The following is a 19,018-nucleotide window of genomic DNA, read 5'->3' on the forward strand; positions in this document are numbered from 1 at the left end:
CCTGACTTGTGTCTTCTCTAATTTTTTCTTGGTTAGTTTAGTGAAAGTTTTGTCAATTTTATCAATACTGTTAAGAACCAGCTTTCAAAACCTAACTTGGTTTTATTTACTTTTTCCTAAGCTTTACTATTTTCTATTTAATTGGTTGATGCTCCCATTTTTGAGTTCCTTCTGCATGCTTTTAATAAAATTTGTTGATCAGTTATTAGTTCCTTACAGTAGAGGGTTACATTGCTGATTTGAGGCCTTTCTTCTTTTCAGAGATAGGTCTTTAAATATATACATTTCCTTCTAAATACTGCTTTAGCATCATCCAGTAATCTATAGTGCATTCTGTTTTCATTATTAAATCAGTTCAAAGCATTTTCTAAAATCTGTGAGATTTCTTCATTGGCCCTTGGGTTATTTAAAATGTGCTGTTTAATTTCCAAATAATCTCCAGTTTCCCAGATTTCCTTCTGTTGATTCTAATTTAATCCTTTCAAATTCTGTTGTGTTCAAAAAAGAAACTTTATGTGATTAAGTCCTTTAAATTTATTGAGACTTGTTTTATGTCTTAGCATACGGTCAACTGTAGAGAGTGTCAACCTGCACTTGGCAAAAATGAGTATTCTTCAGTGAATGGGTGGTATATTGTACATATATGCCAGATCAAGTTCACTATATAGTGCCATTCAAGTCTTTTATATTATTGTTCATTTTCTGTCTCGATTTTCTAGGAATTACTTAATGGTTTATCAGAATTTGCAACTACAATTACTTAAGTTTCTATTTCTCCTTTGAATTCTATCAATTTTTACTTCATGTATTTTGGGGCTCTGTTGTTAAGTACATATATGTATATAATTTTACTTGCCTTCTATCAGTTTCCTGACAGTTGTTCCTCTGTTTCTCGACTGCCTTTTAAAATTAGATATACAATTCTTTTGTGTGTCATGTTTAATTCCTTCATTGATTTTCTTAGTGATTGTTCTAGGAATAACAAAATGCATCTTAAGTGATTATAATCTATGTCAGGTTAATACTAATTTAATTCCAGCAGAACAGGAAATTCTTTTTTTCTATTTTTTATTTTTTCTCTCATATATGCACCAAGAACAGGACTTGTCATGGAAATGCAATGTTACAGAAATAATGAAGGCAGCCCACTACCTAAAACTCAGTAAGAAAACTCATCTTGCTGACCAGAGGAACTGGGAAAATGGTACTGATGTACAAAGAAAGTTGGGAATCTCTCCTTATACTTTTCTCTCTTTTGTATCTTTCTGCTTTATTTGGATGTGTTGGAATTATTTAAATAGATAGTTAATTATACATATTGCAAATATTTTCTCAAAACATGTGGGCTATATTGTGCTTGTTTAATAGTGTTGTTTGGTGAACAAAGATTCTGAATTTTAAAAAGTTCAATTTGTAAATTATTTCCTTATGTTTAGAGCTTTTAGTGTTCTTTTAACCTTTGCATACTTAAAGTGATAAAGCTGTTCTATGTTTTCCTCTAAAAGCATTATTGTTTTAGCCTTCATATTTAAATCAGCAATCTGTTTGGAAATGATGTTTTGTCGAATGTGAGGTAGCAATCATGATCTCTTTTATCTCCATACTGCTATTCAGTTGGTCTAACACAATTCACTGGAAAGATTACTCCTTTCCCACTGTCCTGTGATGTCAGCTTAGTCACACAGCTGGTGATCTTACATGCACAGGCCTTTTCTGACTCTGTTCTGTTCTATTTGTCAATCTTTCTTTGGGACCAAACCACAATGGGCTAATTACTATATCTTTGAGTAAGTCTTAATATTTGTACATTTTCCAGCTTTGTTGTTCCTCTTGGATATTTCTCAAGCCAGCCTTTAGCTTTTGTCTACCATTTGGATTTTAGAATCAGTTCGATAATTGCTACAGAAAACCGTCAGATTTTTGGCTAGAATTCTGTACTGAATCAATAGATTACTTTGAAGCAGACTCACATCTTTATGTTATTGAGTCTTTCAATCATGAACACGATATATTCCTCCTTTTACTTAGGTCTTCTTTAATTTCTCTCAATAAAGATTCATATTTTTTAAGTATGGAGACTTCACAATTTCGTTAGATTTACTTCCAAGTATTTGATTTGTATGATGTTATTTGAAACTCTAGTTTTTAATTCACTTCTATTTGTTTCTGGTATATAGAAATACAGCTGATTTTCAAACACTGATCTTGCTAAACATCCCTGTTAAAATCAACTCTTCATTTTGATATTTGTAAATTCCTTTATTTTTTATGGGCACAATCACGTAATCTGTAAATAATCACAGAGCGTTTCCATAAAATTTGTATTATTCCTTTGGTAAACATTTTGGAAGGATTCAATGGTGAGACCATATAGGAGCAGGCTTTTCTTTGTGAGAGGATCTTGATATGACCACACGCAAACACACACACACACACACACACACACACACACAAACACACGCACACACACCATTCTGTTTTGTCTAACCCACTGCATGAAATTTACTACCATCTTATCCTACTCTATGAAATACACAGGAAAACAAACAAAACTCTGCCTAATTCTCAGTCAGTGCTTCTTACATATTTTCCCATGAAAGTATGTTTAATAATTTGACATCTCAGTGTTTATTTTTAAAGTGCCATAAAAGTTTTTCACTTTCCTCCAAAAAATATTTTCCTGTGAAAATAAAGCTGCAAATAATAATCATCAGGTGGCAGTAATACTTCAGGGAGATATACAACCTTTATATCCAGTGGCTTTGTGCTTTTGGCATATGTCATATCCTCCCTTGGATACCATATTCCACCTTTGAGAAGCACAGCTAATTCTGACAAAGTCCTCACATTTCAACACCAATGTCCTACTTTTATCATTTTTCTTTTTTGGATCCATAAAGTAAGACGACATGTACACTTGCAGAATGGAGGTCTTCTGATTGCTAATGGGAGCCTAGTGCCTACTGAATGTAGACAAGCATGTCTAAAACTAAGGGGTTTGATCGGAATGGGTGCTGTGCACCTATCACCAGAGAAAAGCTGAATTATTGAAAGTCAAATAATACTCACTGTTTGTATCATTGTGGGGGGGGCAGAATCTAAAAACAAATAATGCCATGCAACATCCATTTTATCAAAAGAAAAATACTGGGAGATTGATCTGCACAAGTCAACAAAGTGAATATATTAAAGTACATTTGATTTGTGATCATTTATTTATATTCAAGGCATTCTTGGTTTCCAACTTCTGCTCCTTTGATGCAAGTGACTTTGGCAGCTAGCAACTGAACTGTAATTTTCCTTCTGTTGGAGAAAGAGCTATTTAATGCTACAGGTCAAGACATGCCAGAGTGAGGAGTAAAGGCCGGTCTACGGAGATCAAGAGTTAAAACCTTCACATTTCATCCAAGATAAGTCTATCCAAGCTTTTAATTTCATATAAAGCATTCATTTCTGATGTCCTCTAATATGTGATATATCAAACATATAATTTTTTTACAAGAACTTTGTTTATGTGAGGAGGCAGGGTTGGACGACTGTAAATTATTCATTAATCTCAGTCAATTATTATAGAGCATTTGTTTTTCATAGAAACTGTTTTCATTTTTCAAGCAGCTCTCTTTTACTAAGAATTTCAAACCCCATTTTCCCTGTCAAGGTCAGAATACCCTATAACTAGAGACAGCTGAAAGCCAAGCTCTATCTGGTGAATAAAAGAAATGTAATTGTATGTGCATGATTAGACACATTTAAATTTATTTCCAGTTATACTCCCCAAAATAAGTTGTTGATGTTTTGATATAACTGGATCAAGCCTTATAATAGAAGTCTTTCTGTAATATAAATCTAGCTTTAAAAAACATATTCATCTCCCTTCTAAAAATCTCTAATGGGCCACCACAAAATCTTGCCTTATTCCATCCCATACTGCCTCTCAAGTATAGAGGTAAAGGGTCAACATTTAGAGGTTTACCATCAGGATAACAACCATCTCCAAAAACCATCAATGCAATATTAAAACAAACTGTGAATCTCTGAGTATATAATATTTATAAAGTGTTTACTTTTTGTACATTTTTTTACTCAAAAATATAATTATATCTTAAATGAAAAAATTGAACACAGAAATAAATTACTTCTTTGTAAATTTAATGTATCTGCACACTTTTAAGTATTAATTCAAATAACTGCTCAATGTAGTTCTCAGACTATATGCTCTAAGAAGGATAAATGCTAAGGGCAAAAGAAAAACTCTAAAAAAATCTTGAACACTATTCAGTTGGTGGTAGTCTTAATAGAATTTGTGCTGTGTGTCTTATGGGAAAGAAAAAATAAGTAAATATATTGATGGTGTTGGGTTATGTATATACAGAGATGGGGCAAGAGAGAACCGAAGACAGAGGGCCAAAGAAAGAGACAAAACAAATACGGCAACGTGTTAGCAACAGGTGTAGCTAAAGGTATACAGTTGTTCACTGGACAGTTATTTCAACTATTCTGTAGGTTTGAAATTACTCTAAAGGCAGGAAAAAGAAATCCAGGGGTGGAAATCCTGTCTTCTCACCTATTGTTAACACCCAAGCTAGGATTCCTGGCTATCTAATGCCAAGACTTAGTCTACAATCAAAATTTATAGGAAAAACATAGAATATCTTGGATAGTTAAGATGCCAAATATTTGAGCAACCCATATTTAAGCCATTCACTAAAGTCCCTGATGCAGTGAGACTTGTTGTCCAGTACCCCCGACATGCAGGGCACATGGCCTGAGCTCCAGCCCTCAGATCTCCCAGCAGACCAGAGGCGCTCACTCGGGCTCCTCAGCGGGTGTGCTGAAAGCCACACCCTGAGACTCTGCTAGATTCTCCACCTGCCTCTCCTTCCCCAATCCCAGAATCTTCTTTCCCCTTTATTAGTGTTAATTGGTGGCAATTAACACTAGTAGAGTAAACTGTATTGATTTCCCTTCATCTCACAGCTGGTGTCTCAACATCATTTAAAAAAAAAAAAACACACACTCCATGCTCAAAGTCCCCTTTGTTCTTGTCCAGTGGAATCCTACCTCAGGATTTCTTCATAATTAACATGCACAAGAGACCAGCCAACACCATATAAAGTACACTCTGTGACATCTTTGTTTTAACACTGTCCACTTGCCTTTGGAGGACTGGATGTACTATGCTACAATGATTATGACATTCCTAACACAGTCATCTTGTTCTTTCAGGTCTATCCTTCAACAGCGACATCATTTCCTCTTCCAATTATTTACCTCAAGAGTTTTACAATATGTTGTAGTAAAATTTGGATATGTACAGGTACATGGTTGAAGGTACCCATGGAACCTCATGGCCCACACAATTTCGACTGTCATGACACGGACTCTGGGAATTGTCTGAGCACAATGACCACCCCTGTCACCATCCACTGACACATGCCTGCCACTTACCAAACCCACGCCACACAGCTATCAAGCCTCGGTCCAGCAACCCACATGAACAGCCGACAGCATCACAAGTTAGCTCTGAATGCTCTCAACCAGGGGTCCCCACAGCATGCCCCGGGCAACATCCAGAAAGCCCAGTTGCTCCTGTCAGCGAGGCCGCTCAGATCCTTGTAGACTCCGGCTGTGTCCCCTCTGTCCGCTGTTTCCCAAGCTCTGCTCAGCCTCTTGTCAAACTGCCTTCCGGGCCATAATTCTCAGGCCCAGCCAGCCTGGGAATGCACTCTCGTCAAAAACCGTCTTATAGTGTAATGCCCTCAGTACCTCAGGTACAGAGTAATCATTGTTTGTCAGGATGAGGAAACACTCTCCCATGACAAATTAGGATCAAGGACATCCTGCCACTTCATTTTCATAAAGTAGGCAAGGCTTATCTACCAGGGGCTCTCACTGGGAATAGGAAGGGACTCTCTTCCTGCCTAATTTGCTTATGAAAAATATTCAATTATGTTCCAAGTTTAATTCACTTAGTAATGAAAAGTAAATGAGCCCAACCAGTGTGTTTAATTTGTCTTGGAAACATAGAAACAGCTTTGCAAGAACAAACAAAGTTAAATTAAAATAAGTGACTCTCCTCAAAGGTGGAAATTGAATTTCTCCCCAAAGAACTTCTTAATATCCATAAAACATGGTGCTGATGCCAGTAAGAGAGAGAAGGCCTTGCTACAGAACCACTGTGGCCAAAAGATTACACACGTGTGTATGCATGTGTATAGATACATAAGATGAAACTCACATACCCGTATGTGTCCCGTCTACCATGACGCAGCACATGCGTTGTGCATCAGGGTGGGAGGTGCACCCCACCACCAACGGGCATCTCACATACCATTTTTGCAGATGGGGCAGCACTGATCAGGCTCATACACAGGGTCCACACACTCCGTCTGGGGACACGCTGACACTGTGCACAGCACCTCACCGTTGGCTTCACAGCGACACCTCTCGCATGGAGACACCTGAAACACAAGCCCACAATCAGCGTCATGCCTGCTGTCATGTTTATGCTACAGGGTCATATATTTTTTTTTGAAATGGAGTCTCGCTCTGTCGCCCACAGTGGAGTGCAGTGGTGCGATCTCGGCTCACCGCAACCTCTGTCTCCCGAGTTTAAGCGATTCTGCTGCCTCAGCCTCCTGAGTAGTTGGGATTACAGGCATCTGCCACTATGCCTGGCTAATTTATGTATTTTTTATAAAGATGGGGTTTAACCATGTTGGCCAGGCTGGTCTTGAACTCCTGACCTCAAGTGATCTGCCCGCCTCGGCCTCCCAAAGTGCTGGGATTACAGGAGTGAGACACCGTGCCTGGCCCTACAGGGTCATACTTTTCTTTCCCTAAACTTTCTGCGAAGACACCTAAGTGTTTTAGAAATGTTAAAAAACGATCCAGCCCAGTGGTTTTCAGAGTGTGGACACAGGCATGCTACGTGTTCAGTGAGCTGTGTTAGGTGCAAACGCACAGGACGGGCCACAGGGCTATGACGTTCCCTCTTCTGTCCAGCCAGAGACACTGTTTAATTTGAGGTCTGCATATTGGGTTTCTTAATAAACTTTTTTGAAACGTTTTTCATCTCGTTAAAAATTAAACAAATAAAAACTTGCTGCTGAGTTCTTGCCTATCCCCTCACCACGTAGGTGAATCCCTTGTCTATAACCCTGTCAAGTCACCACCCAGCTCACGTGGAACACTCCTAGTGTTTCCAGTTATGAAGACACTGGAATAGGAAAGGGGAAAGGAGTGAAGGAGGAGAAACAGAGTGGCGTCCAAGCGGGGCCAAGGCCGGGGGGTCTATGAATATTCCCTCACCGAACTTTTACAGCAGTGCTAAAATACACGCACTCAAATTACTGACCCCTTGTACTAACAGGAAACTGAAACTCAGAGGTGTTAGGCAACATGCCATGGGCAGGTCTGTCCTGTGAGCACAAGGTCCTCTTCCACTGAGGGCTCCTGACTGCGAGTCCATGGTGATTCCAATCTCCTCCAGGTCATTCCGCTCACTATCCAGCATCACGATGCTCTGTTAGAAACCAAGCTTCCATTTGCCTCTCTGTACTTTCCAGCCATGGGCTCATACTCTGCCTTCTTGAGCTATCCAAATCAAGCATACCAGCCATTCCCAAGAATGCTGTACGTGGCTAATGGGACCCTCCACAGTCACTCACACAGGGCGTGGTGATTTATCTCCTGGTTACCACCAATGGAGTGATTTTTGATCTGGCTGACCCAGGACAAAGCAGGAAGAGCATACGCAGACCCAGCCATCAGAAGCAAAACTGGGAAGTGGGGATACCCACTAGAAAGACCATGGAAATGGGGGACATGGAAATGGGTCATATCAAGCTGAGTTCCTGCTTTCCCACGGGCAGGGAGACCCCAGTTGAGTTGTGTGCCCCACGTCCATGATACAAATACCACTTGTAAGGTAAAGAACATGAGTAACTCTCACAGATGCTCCCTTTGTCTATACAACGTAAACACTAAAAACTGAAATCTCCACTGAGTGGACTGGCTATTATGAGAAGCAAAAGCTCAATTTGACTTTAACCATGTCTCTTTCTGAGGCACTAGACCACAGTCAACCTGCCTGGGAGCGAGGGCTAAGGAGTGTGTGTGTGTGTGTACTTGGCCAAAAAAATGTAAAAAAGAAAGGATACTGAAAAACTTTAGCGTAGCCTGAGACAAAACACTGAACTGGTTGGCAATGTAGCCTTAGAAGTTAAAATCAACCTCAAAGTAATATAAAGGCCTGTTTTTGAGATGAGTTTCTTTCTGTTGTTGGCACAATTTGGTTTTTTTTTTTTTTTTTTGCTACCATAACCAGTAGTGCTCTTTATTGTTGCTGTCATCATTGTGGGTCTCATTTCCTTCTGTGTCCTACCAATTCCCTCATTCAGTCTGTAGCATTTTTGTCTCAAGGGGGATATATACATAGCAAGCAGAATGAGAACAGGATTCTGAGTTTTAAAAGCCAAGAGCGTGAGTTGCAAGAGACATGGTTTATTGCGTGTCAGAAGCCTTCAGCTGGAAGGACTCAGAGCATAAGACCTCAAGCCCAGGTGGTGTGGATTACATGATGGAGAGCCAGAACACCCTGCCCCAGGGGAGGGGAGCACCACCCCCTATAGAGATCAGGATAGTCAGCAAGGAGCAAGAGGGTCAGATAGTGAGGTCTGTCCTCACGAAGCAGCACAACGTGGCATCTACCCCTCACCTAGGCATACACCAGGGAGGGAATAAAAAGCACCATTTCCATTTGGGAATTTAAAAGAAGGCCAGAGCATGCCCTATGTCATATCGCCAAGGAGGACCCTGGAATACAGCAGGACCAGAGATAAAGGTCCAACTGCAACGTTAAAAAGGCTCCAGGTCCTTAGGCAGCAGGCCCTGAATCAGCCTCATCCAGCAGCTTTCTGCATGAAGGCGCACACCTTGGCAAATGGGGCAGAGATCACTGGCCTGGAAACAAAACACTTCTTACTGCCACTGGAGCTGAAATTTCATTGAATCCATGCCACAGAATACTGCTTAAAGGCATGCACACAGGCCGGCATGCTATTTTCTCAAAGGTTTTGTAGCTTGTAAAAAATCTGATTGTCAGTCATATTGTCATTAAATATTTAGAAATCCTGATTTAGCTTCACTCATGTGCCCCATAACTAGGTCAAAAAGGGACTGCATATACGACGTGGTCCCATGGATTACAGTGTCATATTTTTACATATCTTTTCTACGTTTAGATACAAAAATACCATGTGTTATAACTGCTTACGGTTTTCAAGACAGTAACGTGCTGTTCAGGTTTGCAGCTTGGGAGCAATAGGCTATACCACATAACTTGGGTGTGTAATAGGATATACCATATAACCTAGGTGTGTAATAAATAGGCTACACCATCTAGGTTTGTGTAAGTTCACTTTATGATGTTCACACAATGATAAAATCGCCTGATGCATTTCTCAGAATGCTTCCCTGTCATTTAGTGATGCATGCTTGTGTTTGGAGATGTGTTCACTTCTAAAAAATGAGAGTTGATGCTTAGAATTAGGATCGCCAATCAGGCCTCACCTCCTACCGCCTACATCTGCCTTCGCCAGCACCCATGCTGGGCTCCTATGTACTCCCATCCCAGGTTTGGGCCTGCCTCAATTCCCAGAGGAAGTGAGGCTGGTGACAGCAAGTGGCAAAGCTGTGTGAGTCCCTCAGATGCCAGCCAGGTGCCCTGCTAGTTCTGCCTGGGCAAAAGCCCTCAAGCTGGTCACTGGCCCTAGGTACTTAGAAGTCAGAGTTTCTCATCTGATGAGGAGGTTCTGGGACCCCTACCCAGGATCCAGGTCACATAAAAGAACCCTGCCTTCACCTGGTTTATGTTCCCATCTCCTGCAGGTGGGCTGTCCTAGGCCTGAGGCAGCTCCAATCCTAACCCATGAACCCACCTTCCAGTAAAAACTTCTTGCTTCACCGTCTCAGACCACCTGCTGGGCCACTGGGCCACTTGCCAGTGTCGGGCCCTGATCACTGATCAGACTACACCCCACTAAGCAGGTGTGCCCAGACTCAACAGATGAAAATAATGCCCTGTCCTTTTCAGCCATGCCAACCCCCTGAGCCCACTCTGCCATGCTCCTTGTTTGGTGAAGCAATGGCCTATGCCCCCTCAATGCTGTCCTGTCTCCCTGGCTCACATTTGATAAGCTCCTACCTGTCATGGATCCAGCTCAAACGTGGCCTCCTCTGCGGAGCCATCTTTGATACCAACATGGATGAAACTGGGCACTTTCCCTCCATTAAGACATCACTGGAGCTCAAACCTAGGCCTTGCACAGCCCTCATGTAGGCAAGGGAATGTTGTTAAAATAAAAAAACAAAACAAACACAAAACCCAGTGCCCATGTGAACTCAGCAGCCAGCTGAGGAAGATGCAGCCTCACTACATTAGGGAGAGGAAGCCACCACTGAACTCCACACGAGTCCTCCAGGGACATCTGACAGAGATCCAGCTGGATTCAGGCCAGCTCTTCCCATGGCTCCAGTCCCTACACTGCCTAAGGACCCTCACTGCAACACAGGGCTCTGTTTGGTGCCCCAGGATGGTCACTGTACACTCACAAAAGCAGCTTCCTGCTCAGAGTCCTCCAGGACAATGTGCTAGTGCCTTCCACCTCCTGAGATACAGAGAGGCTGCCAAGGAGCAGATGGAAGCTGCAGCCGTGGCTCCAGCCATGGGTTCTAGCTTTGACATGAGGCTTTAATCCCCAGTCATCAGGGCCAATCTGGCATTCCGGGTCACAGTGACCCTCTTTTAGGCTCATTTCGCCAACCCATAGCTGGATCCCCACTGGCGTGGTCAGGAGGCCTGGGCAGCTGACCCAAATGTCTAGGAGTGAGGTGAAAGAGTTGCCTGTCCCTTGAGCTGGTCAGATACCAAGCTGCTGCTCTGACTCTAAGCACCCACCAAGCTGATGGTTCCCCACCTGCCAACTCAAGCACCATGGGCCTTTGGCCAGGCTGTGCTCTTTGTCCCACATGGAAACTAAAGGTAAGATGCCCAGCACATCATTTACTCTGCAACGAGCAGCAGGAACTTCCATGCACATTTTTTCCAATCAGATGAAGCAAACTTTTCTCCTCTTCTAAAGTTATCATTTTCCCAGAAGAAACTTAACTAGGGATAACCTAAGTTTAAAGCACTAGTACTTCTTATTAGCGAATCACCACCTACATTTTATATAGAATACACCTTATGGCAGAAATATCATTCTTCACAATCTTCCAGGTTTTGCATGGATAGAATTTAGATGCATAGCCTGGAGAAACAGGCATTTGAGAAAAGAATTAATTCTCAAGGCCCCTACTGTGTGCCAGGAGTAGTGAAAAAATTTGTTGGATCCAAAGAACATGGTTTCTTGCGATTGGGAGTGAGAATGAAGACATTCTCTATGTGTTCATTTATTCATTCCAGTCCTGAGGCCAGAGAGATGAATACTACTTATACCATTTTTCAGGAAGGTGAGAATACAGATAATAGCAGGGGTTGGTAAGGAAAATTAGCAAAGGTGTGCACATTGGACCTGACCCCCACAAACAGGGTCTGCAAGCTGATTCACTAATCATTCTCCTTCATCCACATTGCTTTCACAGTTACCACAGTGCCTCTGTCTTACAGACAGCAGTTAAACAGGATCTGAGAGATACACCCTCAAACCTGAAGCAAAACAATGAAGAATAGATATGTTTGGGAATATTTTTTCAACTCTGACTAGCAGAGGCTAGTCATAACTACATGCATAGCAGAGGCTTTGTAAAGATATTAACTTGATGGCAAAGTAAAATTATTCATAATTAGTTAGACCTTTATAATACTCAATAATTATAGACATGTCTATATCATATGTACATAGGCAGCAAGGACTGTAAAATAAATATTGAATCTATTTCTGAATAATTCAGTAGGAGTGAGTAATAGAGTTTACACACAAAACCATTCTTAAATGAAAAATGAGGCCTATAAAACGATACTGCTTAAATCAAGTGACATATATAAACTAAAACTCTATATGATGGTAAGTGGTAGAGAGTTGGGATTAACACTCCTATATGAGTAGCATTTAAGGAGCTTTATATTGCACTGCATGTATTTTATGTTAGTAAACTTAAATCCAATTAGGCATCCATCTGTAAGAAGCTTTTCCTTGTTTAATTTCATAACTGTGATTATAATCTCTACAACCATGAGAAGGACCAGGCTCTGAAATGTTACAGAAAGCAGCTTGATTTTAATGTCTCGAATGTCTTTCCACTATGGAAGGTAGGAAGTATTTTTCAGACACTACCTCCTACTCTATCCTGTCTGCAACAGCAGCAACCCTCACCATCTACCGGGATGCCTACCTACCTGGGAATGCAAACATATTTTTCTCAAATCCAGCTCAAACATATATTTCTGTGAGAAATAAGAGATGCCTATGTTCACAATCCTGTCACCTGAATAAGGACCACCATGACATGTCTAATCTGGAGCTTGTGGTTGTGAGCTGCTGGAATAGGTGCCAGGAAATCCCACCACTGCAAAGTGCACGGGCTTTCGGTGGCTAGAGAGTAATTCCAGGCTGAATACACATGCCCACTCATGAAGAGACAAATGGGAGGCATGAAAACCCCAGAACAATTTTCCAAGTAATTGTAATGGTTCCATAGATGGAGTTAATTTAAACATAGAGAAGAAAGAAAGTATGAACTAAGAAACTTCAGCATAGAACTTTCTCAACTACAATTATTCAGCATAAAGTATATTCTTCTTCCCATTTTTCTATTTCTTCCATTAGTACAGATATTGCATTGATATTTTCTAACTCTCAGATTATTGGATTCCGCAATGATACAAAATAAGACTAACATGAAACCAATGAAAAACTGAAATATTGTCCGCCCCCTTTCCAGATAGGGGCCCCTACCCCCTATCTGCCTCTCCCAATCCTTCCCTTCCTTGAAATTCTTTAAGTCTCTGGACCCCCTGGAGCCTGCCAGGCCTTTCGGACACAGATGATCTACCACTGAGGTTCCTAACCCTCATGTGTGCAGAAAGTGTGGTGACCTAGACTCAGTGCAACTCAAGGGCCAGAGCCGTCTCTCAGTCACATCTATGATGGCTACAGTAACTGGGCCAGTGCAAAATGTTGAACAAGCTCAAGAAATACTGACTGAGTCAAGAAAGAAATGGTTGGAAAGACACAAGATCTAAAACAAACTTACACAACATATTATGAAAACAAAAATAGTATCTACAACTTTGCTATAGGAACAATTGCTCAACACTTCACAAAGAGCTGCTCAAGGATTAGGCACCCAACCCTTAAGAATAGGGAATAAAGGTAAACCTTTCTATTGAGAGGGATCATTATTTGAATTACACTTGTAATCCACAAAGGCAATAGAAGGCATAGACACTAAAGCAGTGACTTTAAAGAAGGGACCGATAGTGTGTGAAGGCTGTGTAGAAAGTGAATAAATACAAAGCCTGAGATCAGAAAGCAAACTTCAAGGTCCTGATTCTAGTTCAGAACCTAGGGCACATACAGCTGCACACCACACTCCACCCATTCCAGACGTCTAACTCTCTGCTCTACTCCCTCTGTCAATGTCTTCTTTAAACAGCTAAAAATGTGTAATGAATAATTGATGATTCATACTTACACAATTGACAAAAATTTTCAAATTCACATATGAAAGATACACATCCATCTTGCTGATTAGAGATTACATACACATGGGACCTGGGGCAACAATACTAAGAACAGGCCCCACAAATCGTATCAACAACCCAGCCATCCTACTCTTGATCAGTTGCATAGGCTTACTACATTATCTCTCCTTGTTTTCTCAAGGGGAGTTATAAAGAAATACACGAGTCACTCACCTCAAATGCTCAGTCTGGTTAGGGAGATGAAACGTAAATATATGGAAGAGAAAGTAACAAAATGGCTGAAAATGTTGAGTGCTAGCTGAGCTATGTGCATATCGAGAGTTTTAAAGGCAGTGCTGTCACTTCTGGCTGGAATTATCTGACAGAGAACTTGGAATATGATAAGTCAGGTGGGAAGGATTGGGACAGGTAGAAAAGAGAAGAGGACCGCACAGACAAGAGGATGAGGATGGAGATGTGTCCAAAGGATGCTCCACATTCTAGACTGGCTGAACTGAACTACAATGAAGAAGTGCAACAGTGGATCAGACTGGGCAGGTAGAGAGGGAAGGCATTAGAAATACAGTCTGTATACCCTAAGGAATGTGGAATGAGGTGGTGAATATCCTGTGCTCAGGGTCCTTGCACCATAAGACAAGACCAACTTGGATCTACAATAACCAACAATAACTTCTTCAAACTACATGCAATATTTCTTTCTCAAGCTTCTGGGTCCAGCACCCATACATACCTGCCTGCTGAGCACACACCCCGTCTATTACAAGGGCCAAAGACAGTGCAGCTAACAGGCATGGATGCAAACTCCAACGTATTTATTGGTGTAAGCTTGGGCAAGCACTTAACATTGCTACGTCTCAATGTCCTCAACTGTGAATGCTCTATTAAGTGGCAAATGAAGAAAATCTGAACAGTCAATTAATGTCTAAAAGAACGTCCCATCTCATTAAAAATCAGAAAAATGCAAACCAAATGATAGTATTTCATGCACTTTCGAGCTGCATGAAAAGAACGTCTGATAACATCAGGTCTTGGCCAAGAGAAGGGGAACCAGAGTTCTTACATTTGCTAGCATGCAAATGGGCAAAAGGGCTTTGGTTTGGGATATATAGGAGGTTAGAATGGGAGGGTCGGGAGTGACAGAAATTCTTGCTTCTCTTCCAGTCTTCAGTTATGTCTCTCTGGCAGGAGGCATTCAAAGAAACTCTACAGCCAGCTCTGCTCAGCCCCTCTGATTAGCTCTTTGCTGTTGGCTAGTCCACAGAATGAGCGCAATTGTGCCCTCCTTTCAGAAACCTTGCAGGTACCCCTACAGGTGGGCTCTGAGTTGCTCAGACTGCCGAGGTTCAGAAATGCCCCTGGTCTACCAGCAATGTGTTACCCATCTAGCTGCACTTCCCAGTCCAAGATGCTGATCTTGGTCTCTGTATCCCTTCTCAGTTGGTTATTAACTTTGAAGTGAAAAAATGCATGCCATTTATATGCTATCTATCACAGACCTAAAGCCCTAACAGTTTGCAACAGAAAAAAGTTAGAAACAGTTGACCTTTAAGAGAGTGGATAAACACATTGTGGTATTAATTAGATGGAATAATAGACAGCAGTTATAAATTAATGAATGAATATGCCTGTGACAATACAGAAGAATCTCAAAAACATAAACAGGAAAAAAAAAGTTGCAAAAGAATATATGTGGTATTATGTTGCTTCTATCAATGTCAGTCTTTGAAAACACAGGTACCCACAGGTGTTGCTTACAGATACAGGCTCATGAATAAAATAAGAAAATCAGTGTAGGAATATATGTAGCAACTTCACTGCACCAGCTACTTCTGAACAGAAAGGAAAGGGGACAGGATGGGATGAATGAGAGGGCAGGTTTGTTTCTATCTGTACACTTCAATTTCATTTAAAAAAAGAGGGTTAGAAACAAATGTGACAAAAAAGTGGCATCCAGTGATGCCTGGACAGACTCTGCATATTATTTAGGCACATTTGATACATTTTAAACACATATTTTAAAAAATCTCACAGATGAATTTGTTCCATATCAAAGGTCGTTTATGAAGTACCTGAAAAATGCCAGGAAATATTCCAAATCCCACTGATCACCTTCAACCAGCAGCCATCTGATGGAGGATTTTAGTGATGCTTTACTGGGCTGCAGCTCTTCCATAAGAAAGCAAAGACAGACATTGGGATAATTAGCCAATTTAAAGCTCTGTCAGGGCCTCTGGGAGCAGCTGCCAGGCATCTTAACTGTAAAGGAATAAGCACGAGTGTTCTCCCAGATCTAGAGACCCAGGTAGGCCATGAGACGTGGGAAACTTGGTCCTGGACCTTGTACCTCAGCCTGCCCCGTAGCCTCAGGCGAGCCCCTGACTGCGCGACATCACAGTACCAAGACGAGATGCACAGGAGGAATCCCATGTTCCCTTCTCCCACTGAAACCCCATGAGGCTTCCCCGGGGAGGAGGCTGTGCAGTGACTCCAACATCTGGCCTCCTCCAGCCAAGCCCGAGGGAAAATGCAAAGCTGGACACAACGCAGATGGGGAGATCTCTGGCCGCCAGGACAGGAGGCTTCCAGAGCAAGGGTAGGAAGGGTGGCCAAGGAAACAGTAGGAAAGACAGCGTATGTGGCAACAGTGCAGCAATTCTCAGGAAGAGAAGCAGCTCTAGAACTGGACTGCGCCATCTCCAGCCAGTCCCTTTTCCTTCCTGAGCTTCCATGTCCTCATGTTAAAAAGGGGAAGGACGAAGTTACCTGTTGAACCCGCTGGGGTACCAATCCTCACAATCACTGCCTGGTCACAGGAGTGCAAAATCAAAGGTGTCTAGTGCAGTGTAAATGTGCACAGTGGGAGAGGACAATCAAGCCCAATTCTGCCCCTGATTAACTGTGGGACCTTGAGCAAGTTATCTGAAACTTGTGCCTCAGTCTTTTTATCTGTAAAATGAGGATGGTTAAATTGCTGTTGGTGAAGTGCTTACAGCGGTGAGTGGCTCATGATGGACACTCCACAAGGATTAATTACAGTCGTCCGCTGGTATCCATGGGGGACTGACTCCGGGAAACTACTCGGATACTAAACTTCAAGGATGCTCAGGTCCCTTCCAGGTGGCCTTGCATGTGTGGTATCTGTGGATGTGGAGGGCCAAATGGGCTAGTAGTCATGGCAGAGAGAAGGACGGTATTTTGAAGTAACGCCTGTATATTGCTTTCTCACCAGTGTTTCCCTTTGGCCCTTCCACCACTGCATCTACACAAAGAGGCTAAGCCTTGGTTTTTTAGAGAGCAGACACAAGTAAGTAGAACAAGTAACTACGTAATTGCTGTGCTTTTAAGAATCATGAGGGCCAGGCTTTCCAGGAAGACAGTGGCCATTATCAGTATTTCTTGAGCTTGATTTTTACAGACCGAGAGCCAAAGTCCGGAGGTTCAATCATAGAGTGAGAAGAATGAAAGAATGTATAACAAAGGAAGGCGAAGCATCTTCTTGTCTGGAAAGAAGGACCCGAGGGAGGATGGCGAAGCCAAAAGGTCAGATGCCACCACCCTGGCTTGAGTCAGCCTGGAGCTGGTGGAGGGGGCACTCAGAAAAATGGCCATAGGTTTGGGAGATAACTCCTGAAAAGCTGAGTAACTTCCCAGAAGTGATCAGATTCCTGACTGCCCAAAAGGCTGGGATATCCCAACTGAGACAGAAACTTTAGTTTAATAAGAACAACTGTTTTCAGCCATCAGCAAATATTAGGAGCCATGGAAGGAAAAGCAATGTTCTAAACTAAGAGGACCTCCCTGTCTGCACATACCACTTTTGTTGTATTCATTTTGACCCTGTTACATGATTATTTGGATGACCTCAGATTAAGAAGTAAGTGAAAGGCATGAACAACAAAGCAGTCTCTCCGCTTAGCCCAGGACAAGCAGCCTCCCAAAATCATTGTCACAGTTCTGTCACCAGATGGCGAAAGTGTCTTTTCTAGCTGCCCAATTTATGAAAACCTGTTTCCAGCTCACACCCTTAGGGTGCACATAGAGGAAAGTCACGAAGTCCCTTCCATTTATACAATGAAGTCTTACTAGCTTGTGATAACCTGTAACTGTGTAATTTCAGAGCTGGAGGAAAATGCTGAAAATGCTGAAGTGATTCCTTTCAACTCTGCTTTTTATGGAGTGAAAACACACCCACAAGTCTGGTGACTTCTCGAGGCAGGTCTCTGCCTGAACTGAAGTCTGGTCATACCACAGGGCCACTGATAGAAAATCTTCATTAATAAGTACTCAGAATCCACAGGCATCCTGGAGTGCAAGTGGCTCTGCCTGCACCTGTCAGCCCTCCTCACCACCTATAAGAAACCTGGAAAATGATGTCTTCCTTTCAGCAGTCACCCGGAACTAAACCTCTCCCCCGTCCTTCTTCAGGTTTCTTCCCTGAAACTGTCTTATCAAACTAGCACAGGACATGGCCAAATTCTCCCTCCAAACTTGACAAGCAGAAGGGCCCTTGCCACCTGGGGACTCTGGCCCTGCAGCCTGAGTCCCCGACCCCCTGAGGGCTGGCAGGTGCCCTGCCGTGTGATGTCCCTTCATCAATCCAGGCAGGCACAGAAAGCCTCTCCACCTAGCTCCCTGCCCCTCTCTACTTTCTCCCTCAAAAAGAGAGCTAACTCTAATGTGAAGTGAAGTTGATCCACAAGCTACCTTCCAGCCTCCACCACAAGGATTATAGCAACAGAAACTAAGGACAGAGAGACGCTGCTGCCTGTGCCATTCAGAAAAGAATTTTTTTCTGTTCTCTTTGTCTTTCCACTGTCTGTCAGAGAACAGATTTGCACACAAAGGGATTTAATTAAGAACTGTCCCCAGAGGCTGTCAGTTTCTGAGTCTCAGTAAGAAGACAACTCCACGTATCACACAACAGATTAAGAATGCAGCAGCCTGACAATCTGAGGCAACACAGCTTTCTTCTTGGGCACCACAGACAACTTTTCCTTCTTTATGGCTTTAGCTTCAGGCAAGACCCTTGTCTACTAACATCATTTAAATCCTCTCCTGAATAATCCCCTCATGTTAATACAAATCAACAGGAACTTGCTAGGTCAATTATGAGGGGGAAAAACTATTGGCAGGGTTTACACTACATATTTATTTGGTTGCAAACAGCAGAACAGCTAGGAGGAGAATGAGGAAGACCTCCTTCTTTGCTGATGGTTCAGACCTGATGGGCAGTCTGGAATCTGCCAGCCTGCCTAACAGATACACAGTCAGAAAGGATGCAGCCAAATGTGCTGGTGACCTGCATCCCCC

At 42.2% G+C, this 19,018-nt stretch overlaps 1 protein-coding gene across 2 annotated transcripts in view; it reads right to left on the reverse strand.

Annotated features, from left to right (window-relative positions):
* Positions 1-6,156: 6,156 nt before the first annotated feature.
* Positions 6,157-19,018, reverse strand: part of VWC2 (von Willebrand factor C domain containing 2) — a 27,780-nt gene continuing 14,918 nt past the window's right edge. For both annotated transcript variants that reach the window (XM_058444942.1, XM_032758122.2), the window contains exon 3: positions 6,157-6,461. In XM_058444942.1, the coding sequence (XP_058300925.1) occupies positions 6,324-6,461 (138 nt within the window). In that variant the 3' untranslated portion in view covers positions 6,157-6,323. The remainder of the gene's footprint in view (positions 6,462-19,018) is intronic.

This window comes from Hylobates moloch, unplaced genomic scaffold (assembly GCF_009828535.3).
Source record: "Hylobates moloch isolate HMO894 unplaced genomic scaffold, HMol_V3 SCAFFOLD_1, whole genome shotgun sequence".
Lineage (NCBI taxonomy): Eukaryota > Metazoa > Chordata > Mammalia > Primates > Hylobatidae > Hylobates > Hylobates moloch.